The sequence below is a fragment of the Balaenoptera borealis genome (genome assembly GCF_965194805.1).
Source record: "Balaenoptera borealis genome assembly, chromosome: 9".
In the NCBI taxonomy this organism is placed as follows: domain Eukaryota; kingdom Metazoa; phylum Chordata; class Mammalia; order Artiodactyla; family Balaenopteridae; genus Balaenoptera; species Balaenoptera borealis.
The window spans coordinates 46578225-46601365 of NC_138873.1; the positions used below are offsets into that span (position 1 = coordinate 46578225).

Sequence of the window (23141 nt, forward strand, 5' to 3'; positions counted from 1 at the left end):
TCCAAAAAATTGCAGAGGAAGGCACACTCCCAAACTCATTCTACAAGGCCACCATCACCCTGATACAAAAACAAGACAAAGATACTACAAAAAAAGAAAATTAGAGCAATATCACTGATGAATATAGATGCAAAAATCCTCAACAAAATACTGGCAAACAGAGTCCAACAACACATTAAGAGGCTCATACACCATGATCAAGTGGGATTTATCCCAGGGATGCAAGGATTCTTCAATATATGAAAATCAATCAATGTGATACACCATATTGACAAATTGAAGAATAAAAATCATATGATCATCTCAATAGATGCAGAAAAAGCTTTTGACAAAATTCAACACCTACTTGTGATAAAAACTCTCCAAAAAGTGGGCATAGAGGGAACTTATTTCAACATAATAAACGCCATATATGACAAACCCACAGCAAACATCATTCTCAATGGTGAAAAATTGAAAGTAGTTCCTCTAAGATCAGGAACAAGGCAAGGATGTCCACTCTCGCCACTATTATTCAACATAGATTTGGAAGTCCTAGCCACGGCATTCAGAGAAGAAAAAGAAAAAAAAGAAATCCAAATTGGAAAAGAAGATGTAAAACTATCACTGTTTGCAGATGACATGATCCTATACATAGAGAATCCTAAGATGCCACCAGTCAACTACTAGAGCTAATCAATGCATTTGGTAAATTTGCAGGATACAAAACTAATGCACAGAAGTCTCTTGCATTCCTATAAACTAACAACAGAAGATCAGAAGGAGAAATTAAGGAAACAATTCCATTCACCATTGCAACAAAAAGAATAAAATACCTAGGAATAAACCTACCTAAGGAGGTAAAAGACCTGTACTCAGAAAACTATAAGACACTGATGAAAGAAATCAAAGATGACACAAACAGATGGAGAGATATACCATGTTTTTGATTGGAAGTATCAATATTGTGAAAATGACTCTACTACCCAAAGCAATCTACAGATTCAGTGCAATCCCTATCAAATTACCAATGGCATTTTTTACAGAACTAGGAAAAAAAAATCTTAAAATTTGTATGGAGACACAAAAGACCCCGAATAGCCAAAGCAATCTTGAGGGAAAAAAACGGAGCTGGAGGAATCAGACTCCCTGACTTCAGACTATACTACAAAGCTACAGTAATCAAGACAATATGATACTGGCACAAAAACAGGAATATAGACCAATGGAAGTGGATAGAAAGCCCAGAGATAAACCCACGCACTTATTCTTAGCTAATCTATGACAAAGGAGGCAAGGATATACAATGGAGAGAAGATAGTCTCTTCAATAAGTGGTGTTGGGCAAACTGGACAGCTACATGTAAAAGAATGAAATTAAAATACTCTCTAATGCCATACACAAAAAGAAACTCAAAACAGATTAAAGACCTAAATGTAAGACCGGGCACTATAAAACTCTTGGAATAAAACATAGGAAGAACACACTTTGACATAAATCACAGCATGATTGTTTTTTTACCCACCTCCTAGAGTAATGGAAATAAAAACAAAAATAAACAAATGGGACCTAATGAAACTTAAAAGCTTTTGCACAGCAAAGGAAAGTATAAACCAGATGAAAAGACAACCCTCAGAATGGGAGAAAATATGTGCAAACAAATCAACGGACAAAGGATTAATCTCCAAAATATATAAACAGCTCATGCAGCTCAATATTAAAAAAACAAACAACCCAATCAAAAAATGGGCAGAAGACCTAAATAGACATTTCTCCAAAGAAGACATACAGATGGCCAAGAAGCACATGAAAAGCTGCTCAGCATCACTAATCATTAGAGAAATGCAAATCAAAACTACAATGGGGTATCACCTCACACCAGTTAGAATGGGCATCATCAGAAAATCTACAAACAACAAATGCTGGAGAGGGTGTGGAGAAAAGGGAACCCTCTTGCACTATTGGTGGGAATGTAAATTGATACAGCCACTATAGAGAACAGTATGGAGGTTCCTTAAAAAACTAAAAATAGAATCACCATATGACCCAGCAATCCCACTACTGCGCATACACCCAGAGAAAAACATAATTCAAAAAGACACATGCACCCCAGTGTTCATTGCAGCAGTATTTACAATAGCCAGGTCATGGAAGCAACCTAAATGTCCATCAACAGACAAATGGATGAAGAAAATATGGTACATATATACAATGAAATATTACTCAGCCATAAAAAGGAATGAAATTGGGTCATTTGTAGAGATGTGGATGGACCTAGAGACTGTCATACAGAGTGAAGTAAGTCAGAAAAAAACCAAATATCGTATATTAACGCATATATGTGGAACCTAGAAAAATGGTACAGATGAACCAGTTTGCAAAGCAGAAATATAGACACAGATGTAGAGAACAAACGTATGGACACCAAGTGGGGAAAGTGTGGGTGGGTGGGTGGTGGTGGGATGAATTGGGAGATTTGGATTGACATATATACACTAATATGTATAAAATAGATAAGTAATCAGAACCTGCTGTATAAAAAAATAATTAAATTGAAAAAATAAGCATGAAAAATCATTGTGCTCCGTGTAAGAATGTTGAAAAATATAGATTTTTCTCAAGAGATATGAATGACAACTTTCATTGTAGTTTTGAGAATAAACTCTAGTATTTGCATATTATTTTGTTTGTTTGAAATAAATACATCATTGGAGTGCTGACAAATTTCACTTCTGGATCAAATGGAATTTTAAATTTAGAAGGTATATACCAATAAATTTTTTAAAATTCTCATTAAAATTTTTAAAAATTCTTATTCCAAAATTTCTACCAATAACTTATGTTTTTAACATATCAAAACATATATGTTAAAAAGAAAATAAGACATTATTTGTACCAGTATATTCCAATACTTAAACTATAATAGTGCCCCAGAAATGGGAGGAAAATGACATCGTCAAGATAATTAATTTTTCTAGTTAAAAATTAATATTTGGTAATATGACCTGACCAAGTCCATAGGCTTCTTTTCCTTTATAATTTCACTGTGTTCTCATATCTGTTGAAATGTTGTCTATTTTAAATACTCAATTGCCTCATCCAGCGCTTGCCAATTTTTTAAAAACCTTAAAATAAGTAGCTCTAGTTGGTAGTTTCCTTGAAAGAGAATATTACCTTACGGTACTTAAATTCAACTTCCTCAAAACTTCTGTATAAAAGCAGCCAATTAATCCTGCCATAGGGGGCTCTGGGCTCTACAGTGAGTATAATTTTTCTTTAAAAATTGCCAGTTTCACTGACCTATGCTCCATCACAGATGTTTTAGTATTCTGCCGGGGAAATTAGTAATGCCTGTCGACCAACATGTTATATTTAGTGTACCGCTTCATCAAGTGCTAAAATGTATGTCTCCATGACTAGTGATTGCTGAGGCTCCTCAAGCTTGTAAATTTCCAGACATATTTCTTACTACATGGAGTAAAGGGTTAAGTTCATGGATTTTGATGACATTTTAAATGATTACCCAGCAGTAATTATTGGGTAAGAGAAAAAATTGCAATGCTTCCTATTTCTTTGAAATTATGTAAACAGAAGCCTTCTCGACGTGACACCTCAACTAAAATTTAGGGGCATGCCCACATTTAAATATGTAAATCCAATTCATTTGAGTAAATATCGAGTTCCATTTATTTTTTGCACACTCCCAAGTAGCATCTTAATAAAATTTAAACTGATTGCATCTATTGAATTCTGTAACTTTAAAAGATAATCTACCATGAGTCAATCAGAGCATTATTTACATTGCTTATATCAAATAAGCTTAAATTGATGAATGTGTAAGGATACTAAACAACAAATACCATCATTGGTCACCTTTGGAGGATATTAAGGAACCAACTCATTATTCCGAATATCAGTAAATAGAGGGAAAGAATCAAACATTTATTCTGCCTTTCCATAAAGAAATGTACCTCAGAACAACCAAATGGTTGATGAAGGAAAGTTTCTTTTTATAGAGTAGCTGCACAAATAATAGAAAAAGGAAAGACAATTAGAGTAATGCCATTTTACAACTCTAAGTTAAATTAATGGATTTAAGCAAAGATCAATGACTTCAAACATCACAAAAAGAGAAACAACCAGGCATATGTGTCTTCTGATAGAAATATATGCCATCACCTATGATATAGTCCTTTGAACCTGAATCTGACCAAGCCTCTAGATCTATTGATCAATTTACAGAAAATACAAGAAGTACAGAAAAGAGGAAGGAATGTATTAAATGACAGCATGAGATGCAATTGGCAAAATTCACACTGGGAATTATAAGACAAATAACTCAGTTTCTTGCACAAATAAATTGCAAGGAAAATACAAAGAGATGGATAAATTCAGACATAACATTACATTGTATTTTTAGACAATATTTTTTTACTATTCGTGTTTCAGAGATTTTTCCCATCAACTTACTAATAAAGAATTAAGATAGAGATGTAATCTATCTTTCTAATTTTGAAACTATTGTTTCTCTTTTCTAGGGTAAAACAATAATAATAATTATAAAAATCTCAAGCTAGAAAGTAGTCTCTCTTCCACTGAAGGAGGAGAAAAAGCAAGCCTGTAAAATTCTTTACAACTTCAGCTAAGGACAGACAATCTTTCCATTCTTACCCTGGAGTCCTGTATTTGTCTGCTAGGGCTGCCATAAGAAATACCAGACTGGGTGGTTTTAACAACAGAAATTTATTTTCTCACAGTTCTGGAGGCTAGAAGTCTAAAATCAAGGCGTTGAGAGGTCTGGCATCTTCTGAAGCCCCTCTCCTTGACTTGCAGATGGCCACCTTTTGTTGTGTCCTCACATGGTCTTTTTTCTATACACATGTGCCTCTGGTGTCTCTCAGTATGTCCAATTATTTTCTTCTTATAAGGACACCAGTCACATTAAATTAGGGCTGACCCTAACATGCTTATTTGAACTTAATCACCTCTTTAAAGACCCTGTCTCCAAATACAGTCACATTCTAAAGTACTGGAGGTTAGAGCTTCAACATGAATTTCGGGGGGGGGGACAATATAGCCCATAACAAGTTCTTTCAAAATATAACCATGTTTATTTGTAACATCAATGCCATATTAACTGCTTAAAATTGTTTGAAATCTAGAAAAAACTTGATGTTGAGTAGAGAAACAAATGTTGACTCAAAAGCTAAGCCCTTGAAGCTCATGGAATTAATTACAAAGCTACACTTTGCAAATAGTCTGTAGCCCAACACTTCTAATCATTCCTTGACTCTCACACCCTAATTCTCCAGACATGTGCCCTCCAATATGGTAGCCACATGTGGCCAGTAAACATTTGGAATGTGGCTGGTCCAAATTGAGATGTGCTGTTAGTCTAAAGTCACTGAATTTCAAAGACTTAGTAAGAAAAAAATATATAAACTATCTCAGTAATTTTTATATTGATTAAATGTTCAAAGATCTTGGATATATAGATTATTGAAGTTAATTTAATCTGTTCCTCCTTATTTTTAAAAAATTATGGTTACTGAAAAAGTTTAAAATTACGTATGTGTCTAGAATTATATTTTTATTGGATGGTGCTTTCCCAAAATGCAGGTATGTGTCATTTGAATTAAGACTTGCTTTGAGGGCTTTCTTAGACTTCTGATTTATAACTCTCCCCATGGATCCCTTTCCTTTTCTCACCCCCACTAATTTACCCAGGTACAGAATTCTAGCACTTTATCCAGTCCATAAACACACATTTCAAAACTAAGGAACACTTGCCCAATTGTTAGGAAGACAATCTGTAATGCCAACTTAACAAATTCAACTGAAATGTTATATTCATTGAAATTTTAAGTGATGAGTAATCCTGTTGCCTTTCACCTTTCCCTGGAAATGAGAGAAATTGTAAAAAGATCAATTGACAAAGATATTCTCATTTCGCATTTACTAGTAGTACGAAAAAGTGTTATGCTCTAGTTTTATCAAAACACTAGAACTGAGGACTTCCCCGGTGGCGCAGTGGTTAGGAATCCACCTGCCAATGCAGGGGACACGGGTTTGAGCCCTGGTCCAGGAAGATCTCACATGCCGCTAAGCCCGTGCACCGCAACTACTAAGCCTGCGCTCTAGAGCCCACGAGCCACAACTACCGAGCCCCGTGCCACAACTACTGAAGCCTGCGCGTCTAGAGCCCATGCTCCGCAACGAGAGAAGCCACTGCAATAAGAGAAGCCTGTGCAGAGCAACAAAGAGTAGCCCCGGCTCTTTGCAACTAGAGAAAGCCCGCGCAGCAACAAAGACCCAATGCAGCCAAAAATAAAATAAATAAATTTATTAAAAGAAAAAAAAAAACACTAGAATTGAGATTATCAGGGTTTCTAAAAATTTTGAAGGAATTATTTTACATACTTTCAGCTGCTAGATCTTATGATGGAATAGATATTTTGGTTTGTTTTAAAGTTGATGTTGAACAGTTGGGAGGAAGAACTATAGATAGGAGTATTTCAGGATCAGGAATTTATCACTTTTTCAGGAACATAAAACATGATTAACATTCACATCTTTTAGAAGTATTTATTTTCCATTTTTAAAATAGCATTGTTGGGTGTAATTTAAAGGAGTGCTAGAACTTGAATACCCAGCAGGGACTGGAGCATTTGAAAGCATTTTAAAATTCCTGTTTGCTACACCCTGCTTTAAGCACTTTCATATAGCTGGGAAGTGGAGAGGGAAAAAAATGCTCAATTTGCACAGTGAATGATTAAAGGAAAGATAAAAGCTAATAGCCCTGTTACTTAACTAATTTTTTAATTTTCAAAGCTAACGTGGGCTATGTTAAACTACATGCCCCTCCCAGTTGGACCTACCTAAAATATATAAAAGCAAAAACACCTTCCCCCAAATCCTTAACCTTAACTGCAGAGTTTTATTAAGTTTATATTCATATAAGGGGAAATATAAATAAATTACGTTTTCTCAAATATATTATCAAGTTCTATCATTAAAATTTTTATTTGACTTGTGAGCATTTTAACTCACCTTCAATGGATATAATTTTATATCCTAAGTATGATGTCAAGCATACCTTCTAAATTCCTTAAATTGAATAAGTTATACTTACCATCAACACTGAAGATTTTAAAAATTTCTCTAAAACTTGCATTTTAAAATTAAATTTGTAAAAAATCCTATTTTAGCAAGCTTGATTATATCAACTGGTAAAACTTTATTTTACAAGCAATAGGAATTGGATCAAATGATTATTATAATTCAGAGGAATTATTTTATAACCATAGCAAATGCCATTATACATACTGCCAAAACAGATTTAATAGACAATACTGAACTGTACAAGAGTTATTTATTTTTCCTTAATCTCAAAGCTATTTTAGTAATACAAAAAGCCATATTAACATTTTTCCATTAGAAAACAATGTGATGTACAAAACTTTGGATGAAAAGATATATGTCAAATTTCACTGAATCATTTGGTGGAAAACCCACCACTCCATCAATACCACCCAAAGTGTTTTAGGCAATGATTAAAATCAAAGTAAGCATCTTAATCAATTCCAGCTGTTAAAAAAACAAACCTAGCAATATAGTTTGCTACATAGTATTTCTGACTACCCAGGAGTTACTTTTTAAAATCTATTTTTTTTCTGAGTCCTACCACATACCAAGTGCTATACTTGTCCAAGTGGGTATTTGAGAAGAAGTTGGTAAGGTGGAAGACCACATAAAGCGGTCCTTTGGTTACCAGATTTGACTTTTAACTTTCCAACATCCTCCAAGATCAAGAAACACCAACTAAGATTACACACTCCTCCAAGTGTTATTTGATTTTATTAGTGGGGAGGGTAATAGTGGGGAGGGTAAAGAGGTCATGAACTATTATTTATAATCCATTATTCCAATTAAAACCGTATGTCAAAAGCTAATTTATTTTTCTAATGAGTTTAAGATTTGACATTCAGTTATTACAAACGTGGTTCACTACTCACTTGTGAACCCTACAAGGCACACTGCTCAAAAACAGCAAAGCAGGTGTGCATAAACGCTTTTCTTTGCATTTAGTGAAGTAATGATATTTGATACCCATCTTTATCTTAAAATTCCATTCAGTTTAGGGTCCAGTGAAGAAAATAAATCCAGTTATGGGTGGTAAAGAGCAAAGAAGGTAAACTAGTAAGGATTATTACTATACAAGGAAATTTTATTCTCTATTTTTTCCTTTGAATAACAAGATGCTAACACACTACTTTCATTAAAAAAAAAAAATGCTTGCAACTATTGAATTGAGGCAAGTACTAAAGGCCCATAAACTGACAAAGTCGTCCATTCACCACCATTACTTCTTTACATAAGCTTGTTTTCCTAAGTATAATGCATACTCTAAGCTATAATTTGGAAATTAGCCAAGCACTAAGCAATTACAATGGCAGGTAATACACCATCAGTTTTTGAAACACATTTGGTCACTTTTCATGACCCACCTGCAGTTTGGATTAAATAGACTCTCACTCAGTATAAATTTGTTTTGGGATCTGCATGACAAAGAAAAAAAAAAATGTAGTTTTATGACATTTTCACATAAGACATTTAAACAGTCTTTGGATCATACCACTTTTGTATTAAGTGATTCATCCTGACATGCTATTAACTACAATAAAAATAATTGTTCAATTTTTAAATGAAAACTAAATGCAGATAAATGGTAACAGATTTGACATGGAATGTTGTAAAATATTCCTGTACGTAATCTGATACTACTGATTACAAATTTCTGAGTTTGAAAACTTCAGATTAAAAACCACAAGAAAATTTACTCTTGATGGCATGCGAGATCTTTTTCAAAATGAAACCAGAACCTCAAAGTCTCAGTATTTTATCAAAACATAAAGAAACACAACAAATTTGTACATTTTATTCACATTTATTTTTCGCTTTTAGTGTGCTCACAGAAAATTAGAACACCTTAAGCAGGAGTTTAATAGCAATTTTTGTAAGCAAAGTTACATTCCATCTCTAAGTCAAATTGGTCAAAGCTTCTCCAGTATTTACAAAACATGATAGACAAGATGCTACACAAAACCATTGCATCTGAAGATTTTTTCCTTATTCTCAAAGACGACTGGAAAAGAAAGCATTGTCTGCTGTAATCAAAAACATACCACAGTATAAACAGTAACCATTCCACTTATCACAGCTTGGTTGAGTTTAAAATTTGTGTTTAAAAGGTCCAAGATGACTGCAGTTTTACAAAAATGGGCAGGGTGGAAAGTTGCAAACTTCATGTGCTTCTGGATATCAAGATTTGTTTTTATACAATAGTCACAGTTAAAAACACCCTGCTGGTAATACATAATTACACTTTATTAAGGTCATAAACCAGCAATAAACAATAAAGCCTATACAACTTGTAGTTCTACTTAATCACTGACTGGTACAGCTAACATGAGATAAGTGAAAAGTTCCTATGGTTTAAATGAACTCCTAAGACTATGATCTTTTTAAAAATCTGGGTATTGGTGTTTTTTTTTTTTTCTCTTTCCTTCTTAATCAAGACTTGTAGTGTTGTAAACCTGCCTCACAAAATACATCGTAATAACTTTTCTTTAAAAAAAAAAAAAAAAAAAAGACTAAGCCTTTACACCATCCTTTCTAGTGGTACATTATCTTGGCAATGTTATGCACCACTAAATTTCTCCATCGTGGCTCCTATCACTTCATCGGATATCCCTTTTTGACCCACCCATCTCCTTCATATATGGGCATGTCCATAGATTGACAAAGAAAGTTTACATTTTTGAATAAAGATGCAAAGTATGCAAAAAACATTAATACTGATGCAAAAAATAAAAATAAAAGAGAAACAAGGCAGAGGAAGGTAACTAAGCTCTCCTCGACCTGTTGGAATGGTGGTAACAGAATGATCTGAGATGGGATCTGTGGGTAGGTGGTTAAAAACAAAATTTGCTGCTTAAAAAAAAGTAAAATAAGAAAAGACATCTTTAAAATCAATCCCTGGTTGTAGACAAGTTCTCCAAAACCAGTACCTGGCACCACTCCAACAAACAAACGGGGGGGAGAAAAGTTCTTCGATTATCTCAAAAAATCTTGCCCTTTTACTCTGCCGCCTCCGCTGGGGGGGCTTCTGGACTGCACTCGGGCTGGGCCTCCTGTGTGGGAGCTGCGCAGGCTGACGACGCCGCGGCGGCCGCCGCCTCCTCCGCGGGCGCCGCCTCCTGCTCCGGGGGCGCGCCGGGCCCCGCGGCCGAGGGTGCCTCGCAGGTGGCCGCGCTGGCCCCGGCCTCCTCGGTCTTCTCCTCGGCCTTGCTGGGCTCCTCGGCCACCTTGGCCTCCTCGCTAGCGGACGGCTTCTCGGGCGCGACGGCGGCCTCCTCGGGCTTGGCCTCCTGCGGGTCGCCCCCAGCCGCCCCCTGCTCGCCCGCGGCCGCCTCCTCGCTCGGCGCCGCCGCCGGCTCCCCGGAGGCCGCGCCCGCAGCCTCGCTGGCGGCCGCAGCGGCGCCCCCGGCGGCCTCGTCCTTGCCGCCTTCGGCGGAGGCGCCGGCGGTGCCTTCGGCTTCACCGCCCTCTCCCGCTTCCTTCTTGTTCTTCTTGAAGGAGAAGCCGCTCAGCTTGAAAGACTTCTTGAAGGAAAAGCGCTTCTTTTTTTTTTTCGGGGTCTCGTTGCTGGGCGAGGGCGTGGCCCCGTCCTCGGCCTTGGGCGAAGACGTCGAGGAGGCAGCTGAGGCGGCCTCTCCCTCCGCGGCCGTGGGCGAGCCGGGCTCGGCGGCCTCGCCCTCCGCGGGGGCCTCCTTCTCCGCAGGGCTGGCCCCGGCCTCGGGGGCGGCGGCGGCCAGCTCATCTTTCTCGGCCGCGGCGGGCGACGCCGCCCCGCTCCCGGCGGCCGCGGGCTCCTCCTTGTCGGCGGCCGGGGCGCTGCCGTTAGCCTGCAGCTCCTCCTTGGCGCCGGGCTCGGCGGCCGCGGGAGAAGCGTCGCCGTTTACCTTCACGTGGCCATTTTCCTGCGGGGCAGAGAAAGCGGGAGGTCACTGAAGGGGGCCTGGGCATGTCATCCCCGCCCCCACTCCTGGACCGGGAGGGACTAGCGTCCCCCGGGGCCCCTCTGGTTTTGGAGACCTTCTCCTTCATGGGGAGGCGGGATTGGATGCCCAGAGGAGAGTTCCTCGAAGACCTGGGGGCAGTGCCGTTTGGGATGCCTGAAGGCACTGAGGAAGCCTCGACTATGCAATAAATGCCCCCCCCGGGGCCTTAAAAGGGCCGAGTCTGAAACGTGGAAAGCAAAGGGTAACCCATTCCAACCTTCGCCTCAAGGGCTTTGGGATAAAGGAGTCAAGTAATATATAATACGCCAAACGCCCTTTGGAAGGAGGCACAGAGCCCGAGCGGGTGATCTGCGCCTAGGTTACACATCCCCCTTTCTCCCTAAACTCTAAAGGGGCGCCTTCAAAACACCAAGAACTCCCAGGGGGATCCCAGCGTTCCAGCCAGAAGCGCCTGGGCTGCGCGCGCAAAGGCCCTACGCCCGCCAAGGGCCTGGGGTCGGCAGGGGGCGCTGCGGCTCCACGGCGCGGAGCGGGGCGCAGGCGGGCGCGGAGGGGCGGGGCGGCCGGGCCACCCCGCCCTGCCGGGTCGGGCCCTGCCCGCTGGCCAAGGCGCCCCCAAGCCCGGATAGCGCAGCCCGGAGTCCGCAAACAAAGCTCAGGTGGCATCCTGGCCTGGATAAAACTAACAAGGCAGGGGGAAACCGATTATTTCAGAGGTCTCGCTTCTGCTTCCACGCCCACCTTCGCCAGTGATTCTGCGAAGCCCGGGCGCGCCCAGGGGGCCCATTTTGCATTTTTAACGGATTCAAAGCCTCTTGGCAGAGCTTGCCTTCCCTATTAGGTTAGGGCAGGCGAAGCAACACGGCCTCTGCTCTAGGAAAAGAGGCGTGGTGGGTGCCCGGTGTTTGTGAAGCAGCCACCCTTGGCCGACCTCTCGGGCCCACCCAACCGTAGCCATCAGCCTGGGTTCGGGCATCGCAGGGGCAGCCCGCGCAGTGGTCCAGGCGGCACGCACACCAACAATCTCGACCGAAACACAAGAACTGCCTCTTGTTGACCATCTGGACAGGTTCTTCAAGGACCCACAGAGTCTTCCCACCCTAGGGAGACCATTTAAAAGTCAGATGGGTGTGTAATTCCAGAGACAACTACGAATAAAGATTTAGAACAGTGGGAAAAGCCCACCGAAAGGTAGTGAAGCCCTTCTGCCCAGCTCCAGCCAGCCAGCCAGCCAGCCAGCAACCTTTTCAAGAACCCAGGGCACGCCGCCTCGGCATACAATAAGACAGCCCTTCTTCCCTCCTCGCCTTTCTCCACCGCCATCCCTATTCGCCCTCCCCCCACTTCCCTACCCACATACACACAATCACACCAGTTCGGAAATCTTGAAGGCGACTCAGTCTCGACAACAAACACGATAGACACTCAAACACCTTTGTGCCCACTAAACACAAATGCAACCTGGCTGGGTGCGGGGGTGTGGGGTAGCACCTAGCTAGTCACGTTCTGCCAAGCTCCAAACACGCCATTTTAGACGATTTATCCTTCATTCCGCCCGTCTACACAAGAATTCACCAGGATTCTCCGGGAACCACTACTTTGGGGTGGGGGGAGACCCCACCTATGAGAAATTGACAATTTAAGCTATCGATTTCCATTCAACTTTCAGACTGGAATCTGGTCACGGTCCTCTCCGCCGAAGGCGCTTTGGGCACGACCAGAAGGGAAGGGGAAGCGTCGGGACTAGAGAAAGACACCAAAGAAATGACCAGAACCACAGGTAGAATTTACCTGCCCATTCGCTTTAGAAGGCGACGAGGCCACAGCCGCCTCCCCAGGCCTCTCCGCGGCGGCTTCTCCCTTCGCAGCGGTCTTGGAGAATTGGGCACCCATGCTGGCTTCTTCAACAAAGAAACTCAACAGATCCAAGGGGGGAACAAAGAGCTTCGGGTTGGTGTAACGACGGGGCAAGCAGCAGCGGCGGCAGCAGCAGCGGCGGCAGCAGCAGCGGCACACACACCGGAGGGAGGGGGGAGTGGGGGTGGTGAAGAGGACAGAACAGAACCGATTAAATACACTCCGGATAAAAAAATTTTAGTCGAAGAGATCAAAAAGCAGCAGCGCAGGAGGGAGGGAAAAAGGGTGGAAAAGTCGAGCACAAAAAAAGGAGCCCAAGTGTAGTTTTTTTAAAAAAGAAGTAATAAAAAAATCCCAGATTTGTAGCCGCACTGTAGACAAGAGGAAAATGGAGAAATCTCCCTGGTTGCTAATAAGATGCGGGGTCCAACGCCCAAGTGCACAGATGAATGGGCTCGCGGGCGCTGACGCGGCCCCCGCGCGCGCCGGCCAATCCGCGCGCCGCACACAAAGCAGGGGGCGGGGTCTGCGCTCCCGGCGAACAATGGAGCCGCGCTTTGCAAACGGTTTGAAAATCAGCCTCAGACCGAGAATTAATGTCCTTCAAATAAATAAATCAATTAAAAAATACATGCCTCTCGCCTCCCTCTGCTTGAAAATAATAATGCATTACTTGATTGGCTTGCTTTGTTTGTAATTAATTAACGCGGGAGGGGTGGTACTTGTGGATGGGGGCGGAGAAAGCGTTAACTTGACTCGCTTTGACTCTTGTCGGTCTATATCCGTGTCTGTCTCCCTCCCCTCCCTCCCCTCCCTCCCCTCCCTCCCCTCCCCCATCTTTCCCGTGTGTTTCTGTGTATGTGTGTATGTATGCGAGTTTTTAAGACAATGGTGGGGATATGTGTGCAGCATGTTTTCTGTCTCTGTGTTCCATATTGGTTTCACAGATACTGCACAGGGTTTGTTTTTCTAACGGTTGCAAATGTGAATTAGCCCCAAACTGAAAGGTATTTAAACCAAGAAGATCGAATTTCATCAAACGAGATCGCGAGTTAGAATTAGGTCTGTAGGCCAGATGTAGAAAATGCAAAAGCAGCAAGCAGACGAAGCCACACTCCCTTCTCTATCCCACACTGGCATGAAACAAAATATTTCGAGATTGGCCTGCGGCGCTCATCAACCCCCCGCCCTCTCCATTCCCAATTAGTGATTTTCCCCCCAACAATATGAAGTGAGGGCCATGTACAAAAGATCGAAAAGGTCTGCATTTTATCATTGTATGAAATGACAGTTTTCCTCTATGGTGAAATGAGACACAGCCTAGAGTGTACGAATCCATATTTACAGTTGGGATGCAATTCGCGTCGATATGAATCTTTTTCAGCCTACTGCCAGGATCGGAGGGACTCTTTTCTTCCTGAACATGTGTGAATGTGCACGCAATCGAGTGGGCTCCTGGAAGGGAGGGAGGGAGCCGCGACAAAACTCTGAACAACCGGATTGACTATTACAGTTCTAAGGAGAAATTACATATTGAGAGACAGCAAGAAAATCCCTGAACGCTCCAAGTCTAACTTGAGTTAGAGAAAAGGCTTCTTTCTATAAGGGAATCCAGGGTACCTCCATCCGCACCCCTTGCCACCGAAGTACCAGACGCTTCTTGTGCGTGAAAGACAGCGCACTGATTTAAAGAATGGAGGGGGAGGGGGGAGAGGCAAAAATAAAGGATACACCCTTATAAGCATTCTCCTACCACCTACATTTTTGCTCCCAAAGTTTTCACTCGTGTCCAAATCACACTACTTTTTCTCGTTTACATTTAGTGATCCTGAAATGAATAATCTTTAGCTTATGGAGGTGAGAAGCAGTCGGAGGAATGGTTCACTTCTCCCGGTGCTGGCTCTGAATTCTGAAAGTTTTATTTTCCTGCTCATTGTAGGGAAATGGGTCACACTTTGAGTGAAAAAGACGGTTGATTCAAGCCAATAACTCTTTGTTCAAGTACTGCTTTGAAAATCACCAAGCTGCAGATCGTTACATGAAGCTTCGTCTTCTCACTGTCCACTTCTTCAGATGCGTCATTATTCAATCACGAAGTCATATTCCCCAGAGCCGACGTTAAGACGTTTCCGTAGAAGTGTATCTTGCCAAACTTGTTATCACCCTAAGGGAGCCCGCTGGCCTGGCCCAAGACCCCAGCCGCCGCGATGGTTACGAATCCCTTGTATTAGCGTCGTTCCAACTTGAAAAGCCAACGGGGCTGATCCAAAACCACAATCCAGGCGATTCTCAAAAGCTCTTTTAAGCTGTTGATTTCCCCCTACCCCCAACGTGAATCATGCCCCTTCCTCTGCATCCCCCTCCCAGTTAAACTTGGGGTGATTGCTAGCTCGCTTTTGGATTTTCTCCTGACGTGTTCTTAGCCCTCCATTTGGGGGCTGCTTTTATTGCTCCTTTGTTACCAGGCTGCGGTGTAGCTTTCCCGTCTTTTTCTTTCTCGAATGCCTATTTGCCTGGTATCGGCTTGTCTCCTTGGCAACGGCCAGGGAAGATTCGGAGCCCCAGGCGGGGGGGAGGGGGAAGGGGCGGAGCCGACGGGGGGTGGGCAGGAGGTGGTGGAAGGGAAAGAGACGCAGAGCGAGAGACAGGGAGACAGACAGCGAAGCAGATGGCCGCGCGAGGGGGCGGAGTCCCGGCGGGGCGTGGACGTCGCGAGCTCGACGGAGCCAATCAATTCCCTCAGCTGCTCCGGGGCTAGAAAACAAGGGTAAACACATAGATTCACTACCCACGAGCGGTCCCTAGTTTAGGGTAGTCAAGTTGGTTTTCTTTCGATAAGAGAGCGCATTTTTAGCGTCGGTTGGAAAGCCGACAGTCCCCAGTAACTGGCAGGGGGAGGCGGTTTGCGGGGCTCTGCCGGGGGGTGGGAGCGGGGGCGGGGGGCGCTGGGTCAACCTCTCCTCAAACTCTCCCGGCGTCGGGCCAGCAGGGGGGAAGCCGAGAATGCGCGAGGCGGGTGAAGGCGGAGGGTGGGTGAGGAAGGAAGGGGCTGGGAAATGGGAAGAGGTCACTCTGCCTCGGAAACTACATAACGACTGGGAAGGACCTCCAAACAAGACTGGAACCAGTAGGAAGTTGTACAGTGTAAGTACATAGTTCCTCAGGAGTTCGGTGTTCTTACACCCCGAGCTAAAGGTTTCAAATCAAGTTCTAAGTATATAAATATGATTATATATATGACTAAAGAACCCAAGTGGTCACAGTGAAAATGTAAAACTGGTAAATGCCTGTAACCAACTCACCAGGAGGAAACAGTCATTTATTCTCTTTTCACCACGCACAAGGGTATTTCTAAGAGGATGACAATCTGTATATGGTTTTCTCTAGAAAAAGAACGATTTCTTTAGGATACCTCAAAGTTATTTTTTCCTTAAAATGTTAGCAGTAGAAGGGAAGTTTTAGATAGTTCCACAAATTCCTTGAGGGCCTGCTGTATCTCTCAAGGCCTTGTTTTCCCATCAGTGAACAAGAGAGATGCAACGCAATCTTTGGCCTCCAGGAGCTTACTTTCTTTTTCTGGCCGCGTGGCTTGCAGGATCTTAGCTCCCCAACCAGGGATTGAACCAGTGCTCCCTGTAGTGGAAGCCTGGAGCCCTAACCACCGGACCGCCAAGGAATTCCCTAGGAGCTTGCATTTTAGTAGATTGCTTTAGGTGAATTGGATTATCTAGTTTCATCTAGTCTCTTACCAGATGAAGAAACAGCCCCGGGGAAGTTGCCAGATTTTGTCAGTTGGTAGAGCCAGGAATAGAGGCTCACCCCCTTGATGATTCCACATCTCCAGCTTCTTCCACTACTCCTGGTGCTAACCTTCCCTTGATGGCACAGATTCATTGGATAGGTTGGTTATTCATAACTAAATTATTTCTTCGGCTCCTGCTAAGTACTAGGAAGGGGCTAGACATCAGTTGACACCAGGGAAGAGGATGAACACGTCTGTCCTCTCATGTAACTTCCACTTCGCATTATTATCTCTTAAAACTTCTTAGAATATGAAGAAAGAGAACAAAGGATGGGATTAACTGTGTGCTTAGAAGAAAGCAAACAAACAAAAAAACAATAACAAAGATGCGGGCCACTTTCTAGATTCCAAATTAAATATGCCTTTTTCATTTGAAAGCATTCATTCAACATTCATTCATTCACAAAGTACAAGATCGCACTGTGTTAATGGTGTGGTGCTCCGTTTTTCATCTTAGGTTTTATATTACCTGAACTTTAATTCCACAGAAATTGATTAGTGTGGAATACAGTGTGGAGCAAATCAGGTACGGCCCGTCATTCATTCAACAGGTATTTATTGAGTTCCTATCATGTGCTAGGTATGTGGAACATATCAGTGAACAAAAGAGACAAGAAGTCTTTATGGAGCTTACATTCTAGAGTAGGGAGAAAACAAACTTTAATAAATGTAAGTAAGCAGATTATATGGAATACTAGTAGTACGTAAGTGTTGGGGTGGGAGCAAAGTAAGGGGGATATGAGTGCAGGGTTGAAATTCTATATAGGAGGTCAGGGAAGGCCTCATTGAGAAGATAAACTTTGAGCAGATTTGAGGAGGTGAGGGAATTGATAAGGTGCACCTAACCTAGGAAGAGAAGGAGAAATCAGAGTTGAACAAAAAGATCACAAATAGATAAGTCATTATAAATAATCATATGTGTTCTGAAGGGAAATGTAGGGTGCTATAAGATAGTCTAATTTAGTTAAGAGGGTTTCAGAGGGCCTTTTAAAGGAGTGACATTTTAAGAGGAAACCTAAAGGATAAGTAGGCATTAGCCAGGTGAAGTGGTGGAAAATTGTGTTCAGTTGGAGGAAAGCCCCTGAGGAGGGAAGAGTTCAAATGGGTTTGGGGGGAACGTCAAGAGATTGGTTTGGCCATATTTTTGGGTGCCTATAAAATGTTCTAGTGGAGGGCTTCCCTGGTGGCGCAGTGGTTGAGAATCTGCCTGCCAATGCAGGGGACACGGGTTTGAACCCTGGTCTGGGAAGATCCCACATGCCACGGAGCAGCTGGGCCCGTGAGCCACAATTGCTGAGCCTGCGCGTCTGGAGCCTATGCTCCGCAACAAGAGAGGCCGCGATAGTGAGAGGCCCGCGCACCGCGATGAAGAGTGGCCCCCGCTCGCCGCAACTAGAGAAAGCCCTCGCACAGAAACGAAGACCCAACACAGCCATAAATAAATAAATAAATAAAATGTTCTAGTGGAAAAGTTAAATGTGCAGATGTAGGAGTCTGGAGCTCAAAGACTGGTTTGGAATGCAAATATAGATATGTGATCATTCCAGATGTAAATATTTTCTGAAGCCAAGTCATGAAAGTATACAAAGAGAGTGCAGAAATACCTAAATACCTAAATAACTCTAAATACCTTCTGCCTTAAGAGGCTAGGTAGATATTTGTCAATTATACCTTAATAAAGCATAACATAGCATAAAGTAATAAAGTAAAACAAAAATCAATGAATAGAAAAAAAGAGAGAGGTTGGGTAGAAAAGGAGGCTAGCTGGCAAAGAAGACTGAGAAGGAACCTCCAAGGAGGAGACAGAAAACCAGGACATTTTGGTGTCTGGAAACTCAGTGAAGACAGTGTCTCAAGGAGGAGTGGTTAGTTTTGTCAAATGCTGTTGAGAAGTCAAATAAAAACTGAAAAGTTTCCATTGGCTGTTGCTGGTTACAGAACAGCATTCTGTATACAGAATACAGAAAAAGTTACTAGTTATGGGCTCCAGAGCAGTTTTTATCCTATGTTGAAAGTGGAATCCAGATTTAGTGTGTTAAAGAGTAAATGGGAGGTGAAGAAGATGACAGCATAAATAGTTCCTTCTTTATGAAGCTTGGCTGGGTAGAGGGTGTAGAGAGACAGGGCAGTAGCTGGAAAGGGATGGTATAATGTTTTTTGTTTGGGTTTGTGTTGTCGTGGATGGAAGATATTAGAGCAAAGTTAACTACTTTGGAAATTAATCCAGTAGAAAGGAAAATGTTACAGATATAAGAGAGAAAAGGAATAGTGAATGCAATGAGGTCCCTACGAATGCAGGAGGGAATGGAGATGTAGGGCACATGCTGAGATACTGACTTTTGAAAGACTCTACTCCTTTCCTGTAACAGGGGAAGAAGATGATAGTCAAGATTGACTGGCTGGAAGATGAGAGAGCTCCCTCCTGATGGTTTCTGCTTGCCTTTGAAATTCATCAGCTAAGGGTAAGGAAGAGAAGTTGGGGTGTGATTATATTATAGAAGGTATGGAATAATAATTGGGAAGCATAGGATTGAGACTTTTGGGCATAGTAAGATTTTAGAGCAATAATGAGTACCCATTTGAGGTTGATAAATCCAATGATGCTTAGTCAGTGTATCAAAGTTTCTCTCTCAAACTCTTAAGTGAAAAATAGTATCTATTACAATCCTCTTTAAGATTACCAGCTATTCACTTTCCCAGCCTATACCCAGTTTTTAAAAATTGAAGTATAGTTGATTTACAGTGTTGTGTTACTTACTGCTGTACAGAAAAGTGACTCAGTTATACATATATATGCACTTTTTCATATTCTTTTCCATTATGGTTTATCGCAGGATATTGAATATAGTTTACTGTGCTGTACAACATGACCTTGTTTATCCATTCTGTATATACCAGTTTGCATCTGCTAATCCCAAACTCCCAGTCCAACCCTCACCAATCCCCCACCCCCTTGGCAACCACCAGTCTATTCTCTATGTCCCTGATTCTGTTTCATAGATAGGTTCATTTGTGTCATATTTTAAGATGCCACATATAAGTGATATCATATGGTATTTGTCTTTCTTTTTTTTTTTTTAATTTATTTATTTTTGGCTGTGTTGGGTCTTCGTTGCTGCACGCGGGCTTTCTCTAGTTGTGGTGAGCGGGGGGCTACTCTTCATTGCAGTGCACGGGCTTCTCATTGTGGTGGCTTCTCTTGTTGCGAAGCTCAAGAGATGGGCTCTAGGCGCATGGGCTTCGGTAGTTGTGGCACGCAGGCTCAGTAGTTGTGGCACACAGGCTTAGTTACTCCGCGGCATGTGGGATCTTCCCGGACCAGGGATTGAACCCATGTCTCCTGCATTGGCAGGCGGATTCTTAGCCACTGCGCCACTAAGGAAGTCCCTGTCTTTCTCTTTCTGACTTACTTCACTTAGTATGATAATCTCTAGTTGCATCCATATTGTTGCAAATGGCATTATTTTGTTCTTTTTTATGGTTGAGTAGTATTCCGTCATATAAACGTACCACATCTTCTTTATCCAGTCATCTGTTGATGGACATTTAGGTTGTTTCCACCTCTTGGCTATTATGAATAGTGCTGCTATCCAATTTGTATTATGCCTATACAGTCAATATCTGCACAAAAATATAGATTAAACTAGTTCTGCTTTTATAAAACTCCATTTCAGTTAATCCTGTATGATTTTGTACAGATACGTATAAACAGAATGGAAAAGGGAAGAGAACCTACTGGGTGCTAGGCACTGCACCACGTGAGCCTGTGCTAGGCTTGTGTTTCACCCTTACAACAAACCCATGGACTTGAATCATTATCCCCATTTTATAGATTTGGAAATTGATGTTCAGCAAGGTTTGGAAAGTGAAATTCAACTAGTGTGTTAACCATTGTGTGTTGAGGGATATCTGATTTTAGGAATCTAATAAAATCTCAAATGGTTGTAATAGCAAAGTGGGATCTCATATTAGGAGCTTTATTAATTTTTTAATTGGTACCATATACTGAAATTTTAACTTTAAACTTTGCTTTAGTGTTCTTTATTAACTATCCAATAGCACTCAAATAGAAAGATTCTTTCATGGTTAGGAAACATCAGAGTCACTGATTATCTGATCTGAAGGCTCAAGGACTAACACCTAGAATAGGAATGAAGCTTCTGGAATGTTAGATCCCCTCCAGATACTTAGGTGATTACTACGAAACCACTAGAAGCTTGAGTATATTTTTAATTACTGCTCTTCAGGCGTATTGATCGACTTAGCAAGAGTTTTTATATTTGAAAAAATCCCAAAGGGTAAGATACACTCTAGATTAGAGAAAGGTTAAAAAAAAATAAAAGCAGGAAAACCCCCAAAATTGTAAAGAATAAGTTTTCTCCAGAAATTTTGAATCAAAACTTATCTACAGTAGCATTTTCTAGAATTTGCAGTATTTACCCTCTAAGGGACAGGCTGAAAACTTTCCATATCAGCTTTTGAAAGAGCTGAGTTGGGAGAGGGAGATAATTCCCTTCCCATCTTTGTTTCCAGAGGTAACAGGCAAGTAAATAAAGAAAAACAATCAAAGTTTACATTAAAAGGATATGGTTCCTAGTCTTATAGAGTTATCTAACTAGTCAGCCAGAAATGAGAGTAGAAAATTCACATGGAAAAAAAGTTGAATTTTCAGTGTGACATCACAGGAACCATGCAAAGGTTAGTTTTTCATTGTTACTTCAAAGTCATGGGGCTTCCCTGGTGGTGCAGTGGTTGAGAATCCACTTGCCAATGCAGGGGACACGGGTTCGATTCCTGGTCTGGGAAGATCCCACATGCTGTGGAGCAACTAAGCCCGTGCACCGCAACTACTGAGCCTGCGCTCTAGAGCCCGCGAGCCACAACTACTGAGCCCGCGTGCCACAACTACTGAAGCCTGTGTGCCTAGAGCCCGTGCTCCACAGAGAAGCCACCGTGATGAGAAGCCTGCGCATCACAACGAAGAGTAGCCCCCACTCGCCACAACTAGAGAAAGCCCACGTGCAGCAACGAAGACCAAACACAGCCAAAAATAAATAAATTTATAAAAAAATAAAAATAAAAATAAAGTCATAAATACTTTCTGATATTAAAAAGTAGATTAAATCCCTGAGATACTTGAACTATTCTATGGCTCAAGAAATTAAAGCATAAAATCATATCAAACATTTATCTTTATTCCAAATGATAATGGAGTTTTTAAAAAAGGATATGTTAACCTTTAGAAATCACTTGTTGCAACCAATAAATTGACAAGTTTTTATTAAGCTGCTGCTAAACCAGACTTCATTAAGGCCCCCTCCAGTCTGATGGACATTTCAGTGCCTTTAGCGCTCTGTTAGGCTTTCTGATGGGATGATTGGGAAGGATGATGACATTCATTTGTTCAACCGATATTTATTAAGCGCCTACTTTATACCAAGCACTGGGTGATAGTGCTTTGCCTACGATAGCTCACTGAATCCGCAAAGTAATTTTATAAGGTAGAAACCATTGCTTCCTATGTCTTCACAAATCAAGTCCTGCAGAGGTTACATAACATGCTCAATTTTTTGCTGCTTTTAAGTGGTCCGGGCTGGGTTGGGTTCTGAATCCAGCTCTTGGTGGTTCCAAAGCTTGTGGCACTGTTTCCCTGGATACCATGCTGTCTTAGAGTAAGAATTTTATGGGCTGTTTCCAGTTCTCCTGGAGGTTACAAAAATGCCCAAGAGACACTAAAAATTAACCAAAAGGCATTCAACTTCATTTATGCATTGTGAGAGAAGTATTTAGGGCCACGTCTATAAAATGAGAATTAGCATTCAGAAAATCACACACACACACACACACACACACACACATACACACACACACACACACACACACACACACACACACACACACTCAAAATCTGACAGATCAGATTCTTGAACCTGGAAACATCCTTAGTAACTTTATCCAGAATATAGTTATTGCAAATCAGATATTGGTGTAATTAAATAAAAACATGGTTAAGTTGCGCTCAGATCTCACCTCTCTCTTTTCCGGAGGCAGAAGTGTGAGTCTGGCTGAGGGCAGAGTGAAGCCATTGGAATGTAGGTAAAATAGAGTGTAGAACTAGAGAGAGGAAGTTACAGTTGGGAAGGAAATCAAGATATGAGATGGGAGGTGAGATCGGAGATGAGAAGGTACAGGACCACTGTAGGAAGACTGTAAGTATTCCTGGAAAGAAAGCAAATCACAGCAGAGAATGTAGGGGTGATGCCAATGGGGCATTCTTCCATTAAGTCTGCAGTTGGAATTTGATTTACATTGTGGTTGTAGGTTTTAAAATTTAAAGCAATTTTACATATGTTTCATTTAATACCCACAGTAAATTAAGGCATCAATTAAGTTAATTCCCAATTATAAGAGAGTTAAGT

General features: G+C 41.8%; 1 protein-coding gene and 2 long non-coding RNA genes across 6 annotated transcripts in view; 1 reads left to right on the forward strand and 2 right to left on the reverse strand.

The window, feature by feature from the left end:
• LOC309634623 overlaps positions 1-23141 on the reverse strand; it is a 360017-nt gene that overhangs the window by 118630 nt on the left and 218246 nt on the right. The window lies entirely within an intron of this gene.
• On the reverse strand, positions 9615-13379 carry MARCKS (myristoylated alanine rich protein kinase C substrate). Its single transcript, XM_082404883.1, has 2 exons — positions 12855-13379; positions 9615-11021 (listed from the first exon to the last, which is right to left on the reverse strand). Exons 1-2 carry the CDS (start codon positions 12954-12956, stop codon positions 10119-10121), a joined length of 1005 nt encoding a protein of 334 aa, XP_082261009.1. The 5' UTR covers positions 12957-13379; the 3' UTR covers positions 9615-10118.
• Positions 15497-23141, forward strand: part of LOC309634612 — a 181463-nt gene continuing 173818 nt past the window's right edge. For 3 of the 4 annotated variants that reach the window (XR_014248238.1, XR_014248239.1, XR_014248240.1), the window contains exons 1-2: positions 15865-16064; positions 19092-19184. This is a non-coding gene — a long non-coding RNA (uncharacterized lncRNA). Of the gene's footprint in view, positions 15688-15864; positions 16065-19091; positions 19185-23141 lie in introns of those variants that run through there. The other variant, XR_014248237.1, reaches the window with a different exon arrangement.

What these genes read in the sequence shown, in the direction of transcription:
- MARCKS (XM_082404883.1), bottom strand. Translation starts at nt 12,956, where the DNA reads ATGGGTGCCCAATTCTCCAAGACCGCTGCGAAGGGAGAAGCCGCCGCG. An exon ending in CTTCTAAAGCGAATGGGCAG is followed by an intron (nt 11,022 to 12,854) that starts GTAAATTCTACC and finishes TCTGCCCCGCAG; the next exon opens with GAAAATGGCCACGTGAAGGT.